Raw genomic sequence first — 20,595 nt, forward strand, 5'->3', positions numbered from 1 at the left:
ATAATTTAAGCGTGGTTGCTACAGGAACACATACCATTTGGCATCACTGTCAGGCATGCAAAAATCAAACTACAATCAACAATCTAGTGCTGGTTAGTGCAAAACAGGATAGTTATATCAATCTCAAATAGAGAAGCACGAGAATTTGCCAGTTAATATGATGAAGCAGAGAGATGACTGGTAAGAGCGTTCCATGGAAGATCAATATTTTTCAATATATGGCGGAATTAAAGAAGCCCAAGATTATACAAAGACTCAATCAAAAAATTGATTCCTGCCACTGCACCAAGTTTACAAATCTCAGGGTTTTAGATACCTTTCTGCAGTTGCAACTTGCAAATTTTCCTGGGTCAAAATTGAGGGTACTCATCTTAAATAGAACTGTTCCTCTTTCCTTAAAACACTAAGCAAATAAACAAACTATAAGTACATAAAAATCTCTAATATATATTCACCAACCCTTGATTAGAAGAGAAGATATTATGGAAATGAGCATCTGCAATATTCGAAAGTCAGTAACAAGAGTCCCTTGTTTCAGTAGCATTTCGATAAAGAAATTGAAGAATACGGGGGGGATATTATCATTTCTACAAAAATTCTACTATAACTCTTGAGAGCCCTTTCTTGTGTCATTTGAAGACCTCTGTACAAAAATTGGCTGCGATATGTCGCTTGAGATATACTGTAATCAAATATATCTACTGTTGACTGGGTCAAATATCATATACGGCGTTTTTTCTTCTCTGGTGTTGCATGAACCTGTGCTTTTGTTCCATAAGTCTTCAACTGGAAATTTTCAAATGCGTCAGAAATAGCTCCCACCTGAAAATTTGAGTAGAATACAACAAAACTGACATCAGACTTAATGGAGAAGAATACAAAAAGTAAATGCAAAATCTAATCTGGACAGACCAGGTGGGCCTTTTTGGAGTACACTCTCACAATCATATCTTGATATGATGTTGGCAGCAAGTGGCTGATACGATCCTCAGGTATAGAGAACTTCTCGTCACTTTCATAATCCTGAATTTCAATTACTAAGAGTGAGGGCAAAAAGGTGAAAGGCAGACAAGAAAAGTAATTGAATAGATCTTGATGCTAAAACTTACAGAAGCCAGTCTGTACCTTGAAAAAATGGATACTGGCAGAGGCAACACGTCCAACCAGCATACAAAGAAAAACAAACAAACAAACAAATTGGAACTCAGAATGGTAATAAGAGGGTTGGGGAGGTTGGGGGGGGGGGGGGGGTGGATAGAGAAATCCTGCGCAAATGCAAGAAATGTATAGAGTAACCCCTTTTCGACAAACCTTTCAAGCGGATTATGCCTTCCACGAGTAAGATCTATCCTGACATTGCTCACAGCAACATCCTCTTCGTTAAGTCTCTCATTGCTACTTTTCTGTAAGATAAAGACTATTACCATAGAACTACTAACGGCTCCCAAAAACACAGACTACTATGTGTTAGCTACCTGCGAACACACAATATCATGTGCCGTAACATCCTTGAAATGCTCTATTTTGTCTCTTGGGACAGCATACTCATTACAGAACTGCAATGTGCAGAAACAAGAACTGACCGTCAACTTCAAACATTCGATAATACTCATATAATGTGCTTAATCAACACCCATTAGATAACCTCAGTACCTGGTACAAGTCCCTTCTCCGAACGCGAAGGATCAAATCCCTAGATTCCTTCAGTTCTGGGTCTGGAGCAGTCTCGATGGTTTTTAAAATGGTATCATCCAACTACTTCCACATACACAGAGAAATTAAGTTGATAGTTCCATGAATTAAGGAGATTTAAGCTAACAAAAAGACCAGGCCAACCTTCCAGTACTGAGAAGGATGCTCTATATGAGATGCTATCTGTAGATAATCATTTGCTTTCACTAGTGCATCTACAACCATAAGCTCTATTGCCTGCACAATAATGGGATAACAAATTCAAATCGTCCACATACACTTATAAATGACATACAAAATTATTACTTCCACATTTCAGATATGCTGGTGAGAGAATCAGTGCACAACTTCGTCAAATTAGCTATGTACCTTCACTTTAGCATGAGTATAAACAGTTCTGTGTAGATCCGCTCGTGTGGCAAATAACTTGTGGATGGTTAAGTCTGAGGATTTATCCACACAAATAGTAAGACCACAAGTCAAACAACTAAGTAAATAAATTAAATCCTGTTAAGACTTCAGTACTAACAATCTTTGGCTCGATAGCATATCTCATCTCCCAAAACTCTCATAGTTTCCATTAACCTGCAGAAGATGAAGACAATTTCATGGTAAAGAATTATTTTTCCTTTCTCCCAGACATTTGTGAAAAGATGCCATGTAACAATAACCAAGAAGATGAAAGGACCTCTGGAACTGAAAATTGCATCCTAGAGCACACGCTCGGCTATCTCGGACAATGTAATCAAACCTGCAAATCAATGAAAGCTTTGTTCAGTGGAAAAAAAAAAAAGGTTGTCAAAGAAAAGAGAATAATCTATGGTTGAGAAAACCAACTTGTCAACATCGATTCCATTCCGGCCATTTGCCACAATATCATATAAGAACTGTTTCTCCCTTGAGCTCTACATATCAATCAAATTGAAACAGTTTACAAGTTTCAAAATTGGAATATGATGTGAAAAGATGAGCATAAAAAGCTAAAATGTCCAGATTGAAGTGTAAATGCATGTCAAATGAAGACAGTAAAATTGCAAGAATCCCATTTTATTAACTGTATATGCTGGAAAGCAAAGGACTTACTTTTGTCAATGCAAACTTGGAACTAGCAAGTATCATTTCCTGTCAAAGATAGATGTCAAAAGGCCACGTTAAAACTTTTCCTGCTTACAATATAAACAAGTCTGATGATCATTTGTGGCATGTACAATCAATTGGCTTTTAGGCAGTTTTAGCTGCATGAAAAACAATAACTCATATGAATGGTGAATAACTTCATTATCTCGACCAATGGAGTCTTAACTTGGTCATAGAATTCCTTTACTAAGATCTAACATCAGTTACCACTGAAAGAAGCTATTTTCCAAAGACACAAACTCTCTTTAAGCAAACAACAACAACAACATACCCAGTATATTCCCACAAGGTGGGGTCTGGGGAGGTTTGAATGTACGCAGACCTTACCGCTACCTTGGGAGGTAGGAAGGCAAACAAACTCTCTTTAAGCAAATAGCTGAAATCATCTTGGACGCCTCAAATTCAATTGCTTTTGGAGACAATACAAGTTCCCACAAATATCATAAATTATAAGCAAACCAGCATTCTCATTTCGCATGATGTCAGATGTAGCTTGTCAATAGTGTAGCATAAACATGTGAAAGAGATCAAGAGACTACCACTAATTCGTATGCGTAAGTTTGAACCTGATAAACACTAATATTCTCCAAGCCTGTAAGATAGGCTTTGCGCATGGTTGTGATGAAACCAAAGGCAGCATAAATCGAAATAATTCATCTTACCTTGACCTTTTTAATGGTTCCTGAATCAATATCAATATGACGCTCATCAACAATGTGATCAATCATATCCACTGACATTTGCTCATGAGACCTAAAATACAATGTAAGACAAAATGGTCATTAATATGCACTACGCCATATAATTAGATCACCTCATTATGAGTGCAAGAAGCTTCAAAGAAACTTGAACAGAAAAATAATTAAATAGTTAACTGGGAAAGATTTTCTCAAATATAGACACTACAAGCAGCAAGCAGGATCAGACATGATGACTCGGAAACAACTAAACAAAACCACCATATGCCAAGGTCCTCCACCTCGATAAATTACAACTTTAGGATTTCCACAACATAATGTATGCTATAAGCATAACTTTTATTTCCTGCGGTTAAGTGGTATAACAGTCAAACTAGTTCATGATAGAGCCATATTGATTGATTGATTAACTGGTTGAAGCTAAAAAGGCAAAACAAGGACTTGCCCAAAGACTTGCATCCAAGGAAGGCAGTATGAAAGCATTCCCTCTCTGAAAAAGCAAAATCCATTTCTTTCTAATTTGAAAAACTGCTGCTAAGATCGAGTATGTTGCAGAAAATTACAAAAGATATCTTCTGTTGAAAGTAAATTAGTATTAGCCAAGAAAAATTGAGTAGCATGAGAACGTGACATATATCTTTGAGAGGTACTTGAGTAACAGAACACATTCCACAGAAAAGAATTACCAGTCCAATCCCTTGCAAACTTGAGGAAGAAACTCGCGTTCAAACAAGTGACTAAAAGGTCCATGGCCAATATCATGTAGAAGACCTAAGAAATTCAAACATAAAGGAAGGAAAGCATTATTTATTCTGCATTAGGCAAGAGCAATCCATAAACAAGGCATTCTAAATCACTTACCCGCAAGTTTCACTGTTTGTATATCAAAGTTATCAATTCCAAGCTCCATACCCTTTAAAAGGAATACTAGGATTACATGAGAACCCTCAGGCAGTATCAAGTTGAGAAACCAAACTAAATAGTGTACGCAAATCATACTTGGTGGGTTTTAAGCTTATGGACAGCTTCATTGGCAAGCCAATACACTCCAAGGGAATGCTCAAATCTAGAATGCACGGCTCCTGGATAGACCATGTGTGCTACACCTGAAAGTGAATCAAAGAGCTCACGCTAGTAAGAAATCCAACCCACTACCAGGCCACTAACTCCCGGAGTTACAAAGTTTCCACCAAAATTGAGCATAACAGTAAGAGCAATGGCTGCATCAAATAGTGGGAGGAAGATAGATGATGGAAATTTCTCCAACAAATATCATGGATCTCATTTTAATAGAAGGTAAAATCTACCCATTAAGTACTAGAAGACCGTTTTGTAAAATCTACCCATTAAGCACTAGGAGACCATTTTGTCTTTCTGTAACTTGCATGGGATAGGCTTGTAACCCTTGGACCTCTGCCTCTGGAAAAGGCTTGTTTGGGAAATATGCATACAGTAATGCACGGTTTAAAAAGCTAATTATGAGTTCTTAAGTCATCTTTACATGAATATGGAGAATTTGCATGACCTAGATAGCATATGTTTTCATAGGACACTAAGAAACAAGAGATTTTGCATTTTCCTTATGAGCATCCCACGACAGTCTATGCAACCACAAACCAAGATATCACTTACAACAACAACAACAACCCAGTGAAATCCCACATCTTGGGGTCTGGGGAGGGTAGAATGTACGCAGACCTTACTCCTACCAAGGTAGGATGGCTGTTTCCGAGAGACCCTCGGCTCAATAGAAGCATAAAAAGGGAGTCAGATAAGGTTAAAAGATTCAAAACGATATTGTAATGAAATAATGCAAGCGACACAGTAAAACAGGATAATCAAGGAATTCAAAGCGATATGGAAATGCAAATAACGAAAGCGGCACAGATAAAATAGAGTAATCAAAGTACAGAAAGTAGCGAATAATAACATAAATCAGAGCACAAGAAATTATAATGCGCTAATGCGCCTACTAATAAGGAAAGATAACGAGACTTATATACTAGCCTTCTACCCTAATGTGGGTCCTCCACACCTTCCTATCTAAGGTCATGTCCTCGGTAAGCTGTAACTGCGTCATGTCCTGTCTAATCACCTCTCCCCAATATTTCTTTGGCCTACCCCTACCTCTTCTGAAACCATCCATGGCTAACCTCTCACAAACCCAGATATCACTTAAGTTGAAAAATTATTGACATCTAGCAAGTGTGTGATAAATATTCTTCACAGGCATCAAGTGTCACTTTCTATTCACAAAGCGAAGCAGAAAGTTGCAGACAGTTCTCAGAGTAGACAAGAGGCAGAGATAGTTATCAAATTTATCATAGTTCTGCTAACCAAAATCACTTACGTTTAGACAAAAATACAATACAGCCTAATTAAGACTCTTATGGCATCCCACATTTTACCAGTAATACGCAATAGTGAAAAAACTAAAATATGGGGATGCCCAGCATTTCAGGAGACATGTAGATAATAGATGGCAAACTTCTTCAAATCACACTATAAATCCATACTTAATCACAAAGTTAAAAATTGCACGTTATAACTTAATCAAAGGTTGCGACCGTGTACAAAAAATATGGAGCAAGGGCCAGTAACTTACCTAGTTGTTTAAGTTCACGAAGCCTGGAAAACAAAAGAAAAAATGGTTCAATAACTCTTATCAGAAAGTGTTGAACAGATGAATGAAAAAAAAAAAATGATTAATAAGATGACCATCAGGTCACAGGCAGATTACAACAAATATGAATACAAATACTCAAACCAAGTGCATATATTTACAATCTGCATGCAACAAAATGAAATCAACTACTACTACGCCTCAATGCCAAACTAGTTAGATCGGCTACATGCCTATATGAATCCTCCATATCCTTTCCACTCTGTTTGGCCCATCTCATTCCAATAGTCAATTTTCTTAAGACAATTTAGGAGTTCTCTAAAACTACATGATAAAGAGATTAGAAGTACATGATAAAGATACTTGCCTTTGAAATTGTTCTGTGTCAATGAACTTCAAGTAGAGCTGCAAAGTTCAGAAAAGATTAAACTTCCAGTACTTTGTGCAAAGCTCACAATAAGAAGATAAGAACATATATAACAATAATGAGAAACAAGAGTGTAGATCTGGAATCAGAATGAGAAAGCCGTAAATCATAACGCCCTAGTATCTCTCTTGCCTGGTAAAGGCTCACACACTATAAGAATAAATACTGGCGAATTAATTCTCCTTGATCTATTGGATAAATACATGCGCTGAAGAACTGCATCACAGGTTAACCAAGGACAATGTTGGAAACCACTTTGCCACTTCCATTTCTTGCGAGATTGATTCATTCAATTCAAGCAAAACAAACTTATGAATTTTGACCTCGATATGCTTCTCGAATACATTACAAATGAAGAAAAATCATCTTATCTTGTTAATTGTAATGGTGACTAATCTTTCATGAAATCAAAATGAAATTTAGTCATACACGCCCAAAATGAATTTTCTATCTTTACAGGCTTTTAAAAATTTATGAATGAAACTCAAACTATTTATGAACTCATTTATTCCGTCTGACTGTTACCAATTTTTCCTAAAATACCAGTACAGTTTTGTTGATAACTTACCATAAATAAAATTGTAGATAAGAAAATTTTATGAATTGCAACTAAAAAGAGTTCTGACTTTATTTATTCCATTGACAGTTACTTTCTGAGTACAAATTTGGGAATACGAGTATAATATTCCTGAAATACAAGTACATTTTTCATTGAAATACGAGTACAATTTTGTCTATGACTTTACTCTAAAAAACTACAGCATACATACTTAACAATTGAAACATCTCTATATAGCAAAAAAACAAAATTAAATCGTTCCAAATAAGAATAGTGCGTCTATAAGCGTGTATAAGGGAGACATACAGGATCGATATAGATGTTGCCATGGACATTGTCATGGATTTGCTTAGAGAATCTGAGATCTTGTGACGAAGCGAAGTTGTAATTTGATGTGAAACTGACTTCTTCATTACAAAAAGCTCCCATACTCACCCAGCCTTAACTCTCTACTTCACCGCTCTACACAGCATATAATAACGGAAAATTGCAGTAAGTAAAATGAATAACCTAACAGTCGCATTTTAATGGAAAATGGTAGAGTAATTGCGAAAGCGTTACATACCGTTTGAGATGACGAAAGGAGAGAGAGAGTAGCTGGCTCAGAAGAATATTTGATTTTGCAGGAAAATGGGAATGGGAATGAATGTGGGAGTAGTGATGTAGTAGTGACGCCAAAGTCTCTCTATTTCAATTAGTATTTCCACAAGTAAAGTCTCTTTATTTTTATTTTTATTTTTATATAGATACAGGCGGAGTCCGTTAGGGAATTTGGGCCACAGAGGCAGTGTGCATTTGCCACAATCGATGGGGTTTCAGATATTGCTTTAATTTGACGTCATTATTTGAGTAATTTTGTAGAGTATTAGGTGGAATTATTTTGGAAAAAGAAAATGTTAAATCTTTTAAGAAGATATAAGATGTGTTTAGTTAATTAATTAATCTTCACCAAAAATAAACTCTCTTATAGATTTTATAGTTCAAAAATATTGATTTGAGAATGGAGGGCTTTCTATCTCTCGTTCTGAATTTGTAGGCATGAACACATGGAAAGGAATTGGGACATTCCTCCTGCTAATCTTTCTAAACAACGCCTAGTTTGTTTTTTAATTAAAAACTACTCTCTCAATCCATTATATGTTTGACTAGAAAAAGAAGAATCTAAAGGGAAATGATATTAGAATTTTGATTAAAAAGTTAATTTGAAAAAGAAAAAACGTCATACTCTATTATTAAAATTAATTAACTTAAATAAGTGTATTCTATTAGAAAGTGATCGGCATATCCGTCTTATGACCCATTATCATATTCTTTAGTTATGACTCTTTTTTTTTTTTTTTTTTTTTACGATAAAATATAAACACAGAAAATCAGTAAACAAACGATTTTGTAAATTCAAATTGTATATAAGATAATGAAAGATTCATTTGCTCAGCGGCACTTTAATTATTAGAAGTATTAAAGTAAAATATACTACTAGTATTCCATTATTTTAAAGTAGATAATGAAGCTGCAGAGTCAGATTCCGAAAAGATAACTAGAAAGGGGGAATATCAGGACAAAAGATTGAACGTCCACCACATGTAACACCATGGTGGTTGTCTCCTCTCTCCACTCCTCCTCCGTCTATTGTAACTCCATTTCCCCTTCTCTTCTTTACTTTAGACGGTTCTATAGATTTCCCTCCACAAGGAATAATAACAAAGCAGCAGCTTCCAACTCCAATGCCTTGCTCGTCAAGGCTTATATGGATGAAACGACGAACCCAATTTCCAGTTTCGCTAATAAGGTGATTGGTTCACTCCCTGTTGTTGGTCTCATAGCTAGAATTGTCAATGAAGAAGGTGGTGTTGGTGGTGATTTTATTGATTTTGCTGAGTTTAGGAGACGGGTCGGTAACAAGTGCTCTGTTAATGATTCTAGAGCTTTCTTTGAATTTCGAGATCGACGTGGCAAGGTAACTTTTACTTGTAATCAACTATCTTGGCTTGTTACTTCTTCATCTGTCTTAGTAGTTCAAACTATATAGTTGTAATTGAATTTGACCAACGCTTAAAAAAAAATGTGTTTTTTTCACTTTCTTGACAAGAAAAGAATTGCAACTCATAATGAATATTTGAAATTTAATCTTAAACAAATGAACTAATGTAAGGTGATTTAGCAACTGAAATTGTCAAATTGACCCATCGGAGAAGTGCACAAATCTGCTTCAAGTCTTCAACATTGCCACAGCCTTCAATGCGTCATGCTTTTAGCTGCTTTGTTTCATTTTATTCTATATGATTTTTTTTTTATTTTTTTTTTGTATGTTCCAAAATGAATGACTTATTTCTATATTTACGAATTCTTTATTTTGAACTTCTTATTTCAATGCTCTTATAGTCATAGAAATGTCATAATATAGTTAAGACAACAAGTTCTAAGGATATTTTTGGTGTGTATTTATAAGCCACAGCTTACTTCGACATTTTCAATTTCCCATAGAATCTCCGGCACCAAAAGTCTGATTTTCTTTTCTAAACGTCGTGTTTAGTCAAATATTGCCATGTAAAATAGAATGAAATAGTCGGAAGTCTTTTTTTCCGATATTAGCCTGTCTAAAAAGTGGCGATTATGCATAATATTAGAGGTCTCAAGTGAAAAATTGACCTAGATATTGTTTGCCTCATTGATAGACAGGGGATCCTCTGTATGTGCTACTATGCTGTTGGTTAGCTGCAGTGGGAGCAGGTTTACTCAAATCTGAGGAAATTTTGGAGGGAGTAGCAAGGCTTAGTTTAGCAAATGATATTGAATTTGAAGAGCAAAACTTCATTGCAATGATGAATGAAGCAAGAGAGGTTAGCAAGATTTCATTTGCCAATGATTTTTAGCTTCTTTTTATTTACATTACACTACTTTCGACGCTTATCAGTAAAATACTAAAATGTATAGCATATTTCCTCCTTAGATACTATCTTCAAAGCATACTCTAACCTTTGTTTTTGTTTCCTTCTTTTGATGTGGGACTCTGCTGCTATTTTATTCTAATTCCCCAAAGACGTTGGTACAACCGTGTCAAATACTCAGAAACTTTACAGCTTTTGGAGATTTTGACACACACGATAGTATTATTGGAGGATTCAAGCAACATAGCTCTGCCTAGCTCTTATTGAGAGGCTTATTAACAGTACTATATCTAGTAACTTGATGTTTACAGCAGCCTGTAGTAACTTTAACATGATACATGTGATAGCAATCAAACATAATAAATCTGTATATTGAACATAATAATAGAATACAAAATACATATAAATTAGTAAGGAAGTTGGCGTACTGTTTGAGTTATGGAAGTTTGATATATGAGTAGGTCTTCCTCTGTATATCCTTTCCTCAAGACGACTGAGTCAACTGTCAAGGGGGACAATCATTGCACACTCATTTGTATCTCTCAAAACGACATCATATTCAAGCAGAAGACAAAGAGCGTGTTTATATAAGGTTAGAGAAGGGACCTGGCTGCAAATGAAAAATGTGGCAAGTCCTCCGATTATGGGCTTCGTCATATTTACCCTACAATAGATCCATGGTGAAGGGGAACCTTGGAGCAATGGTAAAGTTGTCTCCATGTGACCTATTAGGTTCAAGCCGTGGAAGCAGCCACTAATGCTTGCATTAGGGTATGTTGTCTACATCACACCCCTTGGGGTGCGGCCCTTCCCTGGACCCTGCTAGCGCGCGGATGCTTTGTGCACTGGACTACCCTTTTTAGATCCGCCAAGCACATTATGTGCACAGTTAAATAACCATATATGGCACTTATGTTTGAGCTCTCGTTTATGGACTACCGTTACACCCGGCACCGATAATAACATAAATAAAGTATTTTAGATAATGTAAGCCATTTTTTTCTCACATGTTCCTTTATTCTTGCAGAAGCGGGCAAAATTGGGAGCTCCTATACCTAAAATCCCCATGGAAATTCGAGCTGAGAAGGCTCTGGAAGCTGTACATGTGTGTTGCTTTGGAAGGGATCTGATTGAAGAAGAAGATGAAAAACTGCTAACTACCATGCTTAGTGCTGTCTTTCCTACAGTCGGGCAGCAAAAGGTAGAAAGCTTTGTCAAAGAGAAGGCAAAGAGAGTGGCAGATGGAACTGAAGAAATCAAATATACAGAGCCCAAGCAGCTATCAAAAGAAGCAGTTCAGATGCAAATGAAAGACCTTGAATTTCTTAAGAAAAACAGTTTGAATCAGTAAGGAATGGAATTTATCGTCTCAAAGTAGATTTAGGTACTGGTAGCTAGCACCAAGAGGAAGATTATCCCACAAACTTTTGGTGTAGGAAGTCACATTCACATGTCATGAATTGACACATCTTCTTCACACAATGCTGTTAACTAATTTGACGGTGCATATGTATGCTCCCTGCTATCTTTCTTTTGTAATCAGTCTGCATTTTCTACTTTCAATTGAAAGATACAGAAGCTCCGATTGTATACTAGAATTACCTGTTGCTATATACTAGAGTTGGCTGTGAAAAACTGTTCAAACGATTACTTGTTAAAAGATTCAAAAGCTTAATTATTGATTTTTAGTTTTCTCTACATTTTAGATCTCGGAGGGAGTGTTCCCTATTCAAGTCTTATTTATGACAAAAATAAGCACTATTGCAAGTACCTGTAGTATTATGATTGATGTTACAGAAAAAAAGACTTAACTATAAATAAACCACTCCAATATGCACCCAGGATAACTATGGATATGGTCTTCTTGGGTGTCAAACGGCACATACATCACATTTATTCGCTTATATGTGAAGAAAAAGGTCATTTAAAAATCTGCAGTTCCGAACTATGTCAGTCAGTCTTTTCTTCCCAATTACATTAAAAGCAAAATACAAGGTGATGTCATATCCTTTTTTTTATTATTATAATAAAGAAGCTTATTGGTATTTAATTTAAAAAATGGTGATATTCTGTTTCACTCCATTGTAATTCATTCATTTTCTTCCCAAGTTCTCCCTAGCGTCGTAGACAAGATTAACACAGATACGGCAACAAAAAACTACTAGCAAATAAGCAGATAAGAGAATTTTTTCATCATAAAATTGTCCAGGACAACACCAGTACAACTATCACAGCAAGGAAGTTTCCCAATTATAGTACTCAAGAAAGACGATGGAGGATTATACATAGACCTCCATCACAAAAGGGGACGTGTTTAAATCACAAATGTGATGTTACAGTGAACCGGAGAAAAACTGCATTACAGATGTTCTAAAAGAAGATAAGTAGCCACTTTTTCAGCTTATTAAAGACACGACTTGCCAGTTTATTTGACAGAGAAACCTGGACACAACCCTAAGGTACATTAACGATTTAGCGATACTGCGGTGCCAGTTCCCCATCCTTGACAATGTAATTTTCGGCAGGGAAATCCTCACCCTTGAAGTACCTGTCCAGCATATCCTTCGTTCCAGCTGCATACCGCAACTGCAAAATATCCCATAACAAGCTTTTATCAGTTTGCTTGCATTAAAATATCATCAAAGTAGAGAATGAGCGAAGCCTATAGAAATTGGAGAAAACTCAGTATTACAAACCTGTGCATCAATGGTAGTCCCAGAAATGTGCGGGGTCATAGCTTGGTTTGGCATGTAGCGCCATGGATGGTCCTTGGGAGCTGGTTGTGGGTACCAAACATCTCCACTGTATCCTAAATTTGGGGGAAAGAAAAGAAATAAGCAAGAAAATTTCAAAATTGAGAAGGAAAAAAAAAAACTAATGATGTGATGTGTTCAAATAATATTGAAGCTGGGGGCTCATTTCTGGATAATGTGTTCGGGTGATATTAAAATACCTGCAATATGACCACTGTTACAGGCATCGACAACTGCTTGAGTGTCCATGATTGCTCCTCGAGCATTGTTTACAATTAGAACTCCCTTCTTCAACTTCGCAATTTTTTCCTTGTCAAACATCCCTCTGGATCACATAGTAAAAATTGTGAGGAATTTGACATATAGCACATGGAAATGAACAATGACCTTAGTGACATGAGACTGATATCAGTATGGAAGAAAACAACTCCAACATCTCCAAGAATCTTAAAAATACTCCATTGTTTATCTGGCGACACTAGTGGGCGAGAACAGTTATCATCTTACTGACTTCTAACTGATGACAAAGCTTCAAAAAAGAAAATTAAACGAAGAAGGAAAAGGAAATATGATCTCTAAGGACATATCACCGTTCAGTGGTTCATATAAAAAGAATATCAAATGTTTGTGCGTCAAGCCAAAAGGTGAAAGAGAACTTTTGCCCAAGCAATGAGAGAAACAGAAACCTTACTTTGTTTTCTCTGTTAGAGGTGTATTGATGACCACTATGTCACATTTTGCGAGCATCTTATCAAGATCTTCCTCATACTTTGCTCCGATTTGATTCTCTAGCTCCGGATCCATCTTAAGACGATCATGGTAAAGAAGATTACAGTTAAATGGCTTCAACCTTTGTAGTAAGAGTCTACCAATACGTCCTGCACCAACAGTTCCAACAGTCTTGCCTTCCAAATCATACGCTCTGTACGCAATGCCAGCAACATTCCACTCCCCATTAATAACCTGATGATGTCCAGGCAGGAAATTTCGGACAAGAATTAAGATTCGCATCAGTTCATCTTCCGCAACTGAGACAGTATTGCTTCCAGTGACCTCTGCTACTGTCAATCCTGCAGCAGCAGCAGCTTTCAGATCAACATGATCTGATCCAATTCCAGCTGTCAGCAGAAGTTGTAAATTCTTTGCCTTCTTGATCCTTTCAGCCGTTACATAGGCAGGATGAAAAGGGGTAGAAATCAACACATGGAGATCAGGAATGTGTTTCTCAAGCTCTGCAGACAGAAAGTCATGGAAAACATAAAAAGATTATAGATGGACACACACAAAAACTTTAGCTCAAGGAGAAATTTCATTGTATAGAGCACAGCCCAGAATTCAACAGTAAAAAACAAAGAGAGAGAGCGGTTTGTGTACCAGACTAGTACACCATTATCATAATAAATGATCTCAAGCAAGCATTTATACTAAGCAAAGGACCACCACTAACAAAGAAAATATTTTCTACTCGCTTTGCTCTTTATCTCAATTAATGTTCCTGATATGACCGTTCAGTTCTCACAGGAGCCATTTATTTAAAACTTAACTACATATATTCATGTTTTCAATGAAAAAAAACTCCTCAATTTCAGCTGCATTCCTGCTCCCAAATTCAATACACAGAGACAGAGACTTATGCTGGATTATAGTAGTACAAGAATGAAGGACCAAGGGATTATCTTTAGAAATGCACAGGCTTCAATGGAGGTAAAGAATGGAACCTATGAGATAACAGATTAGCAACTAACTAACCACAATCTGGTCCTTCTTTGTCAGGAGTGACTATGTACTGATGACCTTTAGATTCTAACCATTCACGTATCCCCAAGGCATTTTCTGCACATCCCAAAAAGTTGGGGTTCATTTCAGCATATTCATTTGCTTTGTAGAAAACACCAACAATCTTCTTGCTACCAGGGGAAGCCTGTAAAATGATGAAGAAAGGAAAGGTAAGTGGACAGAACATACATGAATATTTTAAGGTCATATAGCAAGCTAATATGTGCTAAACTTATAATCTTACTCCCAAAATCTTGTAGATGCACCAGTTAGCAAGAAATGGACTAGGGGATGAAGCCAATTCAAGCTCACCTCAAGGCAATTAGAAGCTTGAAAAGGCGTATTAAAATTGATAAATTCATGAAAGATAAAAGCAATTCAATATACTTGCTTTGATTATTTTCTTCCAAGCAGTCCCTCCGGTTTCAAACAGAGCGTAGACTTAGCCATTTGCATACCTCTAGAAATACTAACCCCTAGGCAAAAATAGATAATTTAACTAAACTAATCCTAATTAAATAGGTATTGGGATTTGGTCACTTAACCCTTAATAAGGGTAAATCTAAAAAAATAAGATTAACTCTTTCTTAATTTGATAAGCGATCATCCTTTTTTAACAAAAAAAAAAAAGTTTAAGTGAATACTCTTTTTGAAGCAGAGGAAGTAACAATTAACAGGAAATTATCAGTTCCATTGTCCTCAAATATAGCGAGAATAAAAGTACTCTAGTTTAATAAACAAACTAGACATGAAAATCAGTTAGTACAATTTGTCACTTCATTAAATATAAGGGTTAAGGGTCAAAAACACACCTCAAGTATCATTTTTTTTTTTTAATTTCCTACCTGAGCTATCAGGTGTTCTAAACTATCACCAATTAGTTTGCAAAACATACCTCAACTATCAGTTGTTTACTTTTCCTACCTGGACTCTATCACCAACTACTTTCACACTTCAAAATTGATTGTTGAGGTGTGTTTAGTTCAGGTACAAAAAGTGAACAAGTGATAGTTGAGCTGAGAAATTAAAAAAAAAAATGTGATAATTAAAATGTATTTTTGATCATTACCTCTAAAAATAAATAAGAAATATCTTATAACTAGTAGTACTATATCTTATTTATTCCCCCAGACAAGTAAATATTATTGTACCGAGGAAAGATTTTCCAAATCGAACTTATGTAGTAAAAATATAGCACGTGAAGATGCAAAGCAGATACGACACATGTGCCTAGTGGCAGGCACCCTGCTGCCATTATCCTTGAGACCCGTGAAACGTTTCACTCTTCACCTACCCCATATAAAAATTACCAGAAATAGCACGTGAAAAATTCAAGTAAGCAAGCATCACGTGTAAAGATAGGAAATAAACTGTTGTGGTCCTACCGGCGTTAGATTTTCCGTTAAAGCAAAAGCAATCGAATCATATAACAAATTAAACTACAGTACTCCCTCGGTCCCAACTCCCAATTTATAATTTATGTGACAATTTTTTCATGAAAATTTTTAGTGGGCGTTTTTTGCCATAAAAATTATTCACTTTTTTTCGAATTTTTTTTTCACTTTTTTTTACTTTTAACGTTTGGTCATAAAAATTATTCACTTTTTTTCAGAATTGTATTCCGAAATATCAAAAACAAAAAAAACTTTTTTTTTTTTTAAATTTCACTTTTTCCACCTTTTTACACTACATTTCACCAAAAACTACAATTTCAAAAACTATGGTCAAACACAACTCCAACTCCAACTTCAAAAATTCCAAAAAATAAGTGAAATTTTTTTTGGTACTTATGGCCAAACGGGGCCTTAAACTAGTTCCAAAAAGAAATGTGTCATTTTTATTTTTTCATATTAAGTAGTACTCGTACTAATTTAACTTTAATATTAACATTTTAACCCTAACGAGATTATTGATATTTACATAAATATTTCTGACTTAATTTAAACCACAAATTTCAAAAGTTTAATTTTACCCTTAAAAATTTTATTTGCAATCAAACAACTTCACATACATTTGCCACATTATTGAAAACTGAAAAAGCCATTTCATTTGGTTTGGGGCTGGCCAGGGTAGGCTAAAAAGCAACAAAAAAAAAAAGACCAGACGTTTAATTGGTAGATCGTCGTTAATTTCTTCTACCCAAATCGAAGACTGAAAAATAAAAAATAAAAATTGTGTGTTTTCACTTTTCCGCTGTTCCAATCCTCATTCACTTGATTCTCGAAGAATCAGAAACGATCCATGCTGAATTCAGTGAAATCATTAAACAAGGGGCAAACACTAGTAGGTCAAATAAAAGAAAAGCAACAAATAGGATTGAGGAGAAATGGCTAATTATACCTGAAGTTGTCTGGTAAAAACTAAGGATGAAGGTGAAGCAATAGCACGAGCTGCCTTAGAAGCCACACGCATCATCGCCATCGGTTTTTTTTTTTTTTTTTTTTTTTTTGGATTTGCAGCAAAGAGTTGAGTTGTACTTACTAAAAAGAGAGAAGAAGAAACACCACTTGGCTGAGATGATTATCACACGAGAAATGTATCGCCCCTTTTATAGGAAAGGACTGTACTTATTTGGGTACGTGCATATACAATTGAGACACGTGTACCTATCATCCTAAAGCATGTGACCTTATAAGATGCAAAAGCCAACATGGATGATTCTACTATTTTAGTGTTTGACTTCTCTTTTGACCTTCATTGAAAAATTGGTTACAACTTTAAGTTTTGAATATCTAAATTAATTTGTTTCCACGACTGTTAAAATCTGCAAATTTAAAAACTTTCCTGAAAAGAGAGCAATTGGATTCGTTATATCCCAACATTATGTTGCTTACCTTTGTTCTTATGTTTTTTTTATGGTAGTAATTTCATTATACCTAAACTAGATTAACTAACTACATTGTTACTTATTTTTAAGCATCTGAAAACTTAAATTATACCATGTCATATTCCTTTTTATCTATGTTTTTCCTTTCGTGCACTTGTGTGTGTGATCAAGTAACAGAAGAAATTAGTATATGACTAAACAAATAATTTTATGACTATTTTGAGAGTTTGATAAGTTTTACGAGAATCTTTGAGAGCTGAAAATTTTTACGAGAATCATTGTGAGTTGATAAATTCTCTCTCACTTCACTCAGCATTTTCAAGACTGATAGTCTATTTGGCCAAATTTCGAAAATCAATTTATTTTAAAAAATATTTTTTTAAAGTATTTTTGGCTAAAAGCAGTTAATGTTTGGCTAATTAATTTTAAAAGCACTTTTGAGCAACAATTTGTGTTTGTCCAAGTTTTTAAAAAGTGTTTCTAAGTGTATTTTTCTCAAAAGTGCTTTTGAGCAAAAATAATTTTTTTTGGCTTCTGAAAAACTGTTTTTGTTTTTCCCTAGAAGCACTTATATTCTCCTAAAAGTTTGGTCAAACATGTCACTTTTCTTAAAATACACACTTATTGGAAAAATAAATACTTTTTGAAAAAAATAAACTTGGCCAAACAGACTATAAATTTCTCACAATACTTAAAATTTGTATATGGACAAGTGATCTCCCATAACACAGAATCAGGAGAGTTCTTTTAAAATTTAAATGTATGTGTCTTACTTTTCTTTTTAATCTATTTCAAAAAAAATATTACTAGTTTTTATATTTAGATATTCTTTAATTCGAACTAAAATTACAAGATTCGAAAAGTTTTCACAACTTTTTATAACTTTGTGTTCAATCAAATTAAAACTCATAAAACGAAACGTTGGGGTTGTTGATTTTACATTAGTAGTTTAAATTGTCAAAAAGAAAGAACTCATTATTTATATGAAGAAAGATGCCAAAAGTCATTTTTGAGATGAATAAAAACTAAAATGAAAGTGAACTTTACTGGATAAAAAGGTTATATGACGGAGACAAGAAGTCCGATGTCACACACTTGGTTTAGATATGAGGCCGAATGGCCGACACCAAGTGGCCTGTGCTGATATAACAAAGATGGCTAAATAATTCAATTTGGAATTGGGCTATAATTGTGAGTTATTTGGCAAAAATTATGTTGCAGTTTGTAGACTGAACTTGCAGATGACAAATCAGATTTTTGTTGGTCTATCTAAATAGTAAAATTCATAGTGGAATTTGCTTTGAATGGAGTCGGAGAAATGAAGACGTGGTAGTAAGAGGCGTGCTAGATTAAGATAGGAATGCATACCATTATTGAATGGGAAATGTCTTAATCTAGAACACGTTAACATAGAAATGGATTGCATCTTCAGAATTTGGCAAGTTGCAAGTTATTTCTGTGAACAAAAGAAACTGTTTGGCCAAATTTTCTGAAAGCCAAAAGTGTTTGATCAAGCTTTTAAGATAAAAATATTTTTGAGTAATAGCATAAGTTGTTTTTCAGAAATTAAAAAAATAGACTTTTCTCCAAAACTACTTTTGAAAAATTGGTCAAACACAACGACTGTTCTGATATTGGAAAAGTAATCTTCACATTGATGCCAAATACAGATTGTAGTTTTCAAAACAAATTCTTAAAATTTGATAATGCAACCATTTTACTCTTTATCAATTCAATTAATTCAAATAGCTCGCATGGAACTCACCAAAATGGAAAAGACCCCCTGTCAATTTGCTTTCCGTTTCGAAACTTCAGCCCGTATGGGTCAAATTATATGTTGACTAATAAAAACAATGTCACATAGTTAGATAATTTTTTTATATGTTTCATATCAGGTTTTGTTAAAATGAAGGGCAATTTTATACTTAAATTTAACATAAAACGTATTTTTTATCTAAATAAGTGGAAGGAGGGATAACTTGATCCAATAATAGAAGAAGGGCATTTTTTATACGTTAAAGGTATTTTTGACCCTTTTGGTCATGATGCTTTTCCACTTTTCTTTTCGGACTTTTTTTTCACTTTTTTTTTTAAATCAACTTTTGGCTGAAAATTCAAAATACAACTTAGGATCTATTTGGCCGTGAGAATTTTTTTCCTCCTTTTTAGAAAACTAGCGTTTGATCATAAAAATTTCAAATACAACTTGAAGTTAGATTTGGAATTTGTAAAACACTCAAATCTTGATTTTCACTTTCAATTTTTGACCTTGCTTTTGTTTTTTCTTTTTCAAATTTTAACTTTTTTTTTTTTATAAATTTGAATCCCATTCACACGATGTGGGCGGATTATATTAAAGAATAACCATTCACACAATGTAATTCTTGGCAATTGACACTCTTTGGGAGTGTCGGTTTGAAAAAAAAAAAGGAAGTAAGAATTAGAGTTAACGAATGTAGTTTTATATATTGCATAAAATAATAAGGATTACAGTTAATGAATGTTGTTTGGATAGAGGAAGAAAATAATAACGATGACAAATTCGGGTAAATTAGTTAAGCTGGGTGGTTTTGCTAGTTTTCAGACGTGGGGGTATAAATCATATTGCATGTTTTTTAGGGAAAACAACCAAAAATAATTTGCAAAAACTATAACCAAACACAACTCCATCTTCAACAACAACTTCAAAAATTCCAAAAAAGTGATTTCTTTTTTTGTTTTTATGGCCAAACGCCTGCTTGAAGTTGTATTTGGAAAATACCTAAAACCCTATTTTCTTTTCACTTTCATCATATTCAAACACGACTTCATCTTCAACTCTAACATCAAAATTCCAAATAAAATGAAAAATATTTAATTTTCATGGCCAAACGCCTACTTAATTAGTGATTAATTTAGGATTAAATATACTTTTTTTTCTTGTCTTAGCACATGACGAAAAAGAGATTTAGCCCCTGTTTGGCCAAAAGAATTATTCACTTTATTCCGGAATCAACGTTTGGCCATGAGAATTCCGAATACAACTTGAAGTTGTATTTCGGAATATCAAAAACTCAAAAAACTTGTTTTTTAAAAAAAATCACTTTTTTCACTTTTTTACAATTACATTTCACCAAAAACTACAATTTTAAAAATCATAGTCAAACACAACTCCAACTTTAAAATTTCAAAAAAAATGTTTTTTTTTTTTTTGATATATATGGACAAACGGGGCC

At 34.6% G+C, this 20,595-nt stretch overlaps 3 protein-coding genes across 4 annotated transcripts; 1 reads left to right on the forward strand and 2 right to left on the reverse strand.

Annotated features, from left to right (window-relative positions):
- Nucleotides 1-427: 427 nt before the first annotated feature.
- On the reverse strand, nt 428-7,861 carry LOC132621359 (uncharacterized). Of its 2 annotated transcripts, XM_060335589.1 has the most exons (20): nt 7,702-7,861; nt 7,443-7,598; nt 6,518-6,555; nt 6,133-6,155; nt 4,527-4,633; nt 4,389-4,440; nt 4,214-4,298; nt 3,492-3,582; nt 2,776-2,814; nt 2,530-2,597; nt 2,381-2,443; nt 2,222-2,277; nt 2,062-2,135; nt 1,837-1,929; nt 1,654-1,755; nt 1,476-1,556; nt 1,312-1,403; nt 1,126-1,141; nt 913-1,023; nt 428-822 (listed from the first exon to the last, which is right to left on the reverse strand). In XM_060335589.1, the coding sequence occupies exons 2-20, from the start codon at nt 7,563-7,565 to the stop codon at nt 721-723; spliced, it is 1,416 nt and encodes a 471-aa protein (XP_060191572.1). In that variant the 5' UTR covers nt 7,566-7,598; nt 7,702-7,861; the 3' UTR covers nt 428-720. The 2 variants fall into 2 exon arrangements, with proteins under 2 accessions (XP_060191572.1, XP_060191573.1); XM_060335590.1 differs by lacking the exon at nt 428-822 and having other exon boundaries at nt 937-1,023; nt 1,110-1,141.
- A 768-nt stretch (nt 7,862-8,629) lies between these two features.
- Nucleotides 8,630-11,722, forward strand: LOC132622923 (photosystem I assembly factor PSA3, chloroplastic). The gene is made up of 3 exons (XM_060337609.1): nt 8,630-9,093; nt 9,812-9,976; nt 11,052-11,722. The coding sequence occupies exons 1-3, from the start codon at nt 8,728-8,730 to the stop codon at nt 11,373-11,375; spliced, it is 855 nt and encodes a 284-aa protein (XP_060193592.1). The 5' UTR covers nt 8,630-8,727; the 3' UTR covers nt 11,376-11,722.
- A 473-nt stretch (nt 11,723-12,195) lies between these two features.
- LOC132621519 (formate dehydrogenase, mitochondrial) lies at nt 12,196-17,074 on the reverse strand. Its single transcript, XM_060335817.1, has 6 exons — nt 16,894-17,074; nt 14,527-14,698; nt 13,469-14,009; nt 12,978-13,102; nt 12,721-12,833; nt 12,196-12,610 (listed from the first exon to the last, which is right to left on the reverse strand). Exons 1-6 carry the CDS (start codon nt 16,972-16,974, stop codon nt 12,497-12,499), a joined length of 1,146 nt encoding a protein of 381 aa, XP_060191800.1. The 5' UTR covers nt 16,975-17,074; the 3' UTR covers nt 12,196-12,496.
- Nucleotides 17,075-20,595: the final 3,521 nt, after the last annotated feature.

The sequence above is a fragment of the Lycium barbarum genome, chromosome 12, assembly GCF_019175385.1.
Source record: "Lycium barbarum isolate Lr01 chromosome 12, ASM1917538v2, whole genome shotgun sequence".
Taxonomy (NCBI): domain Eukaryota; kingdom Viridiplantae; phylum Streptophyta; class Magnoliopsida; order Solanales; family Solanaceae; genus Lycium; species Lycium barbarum.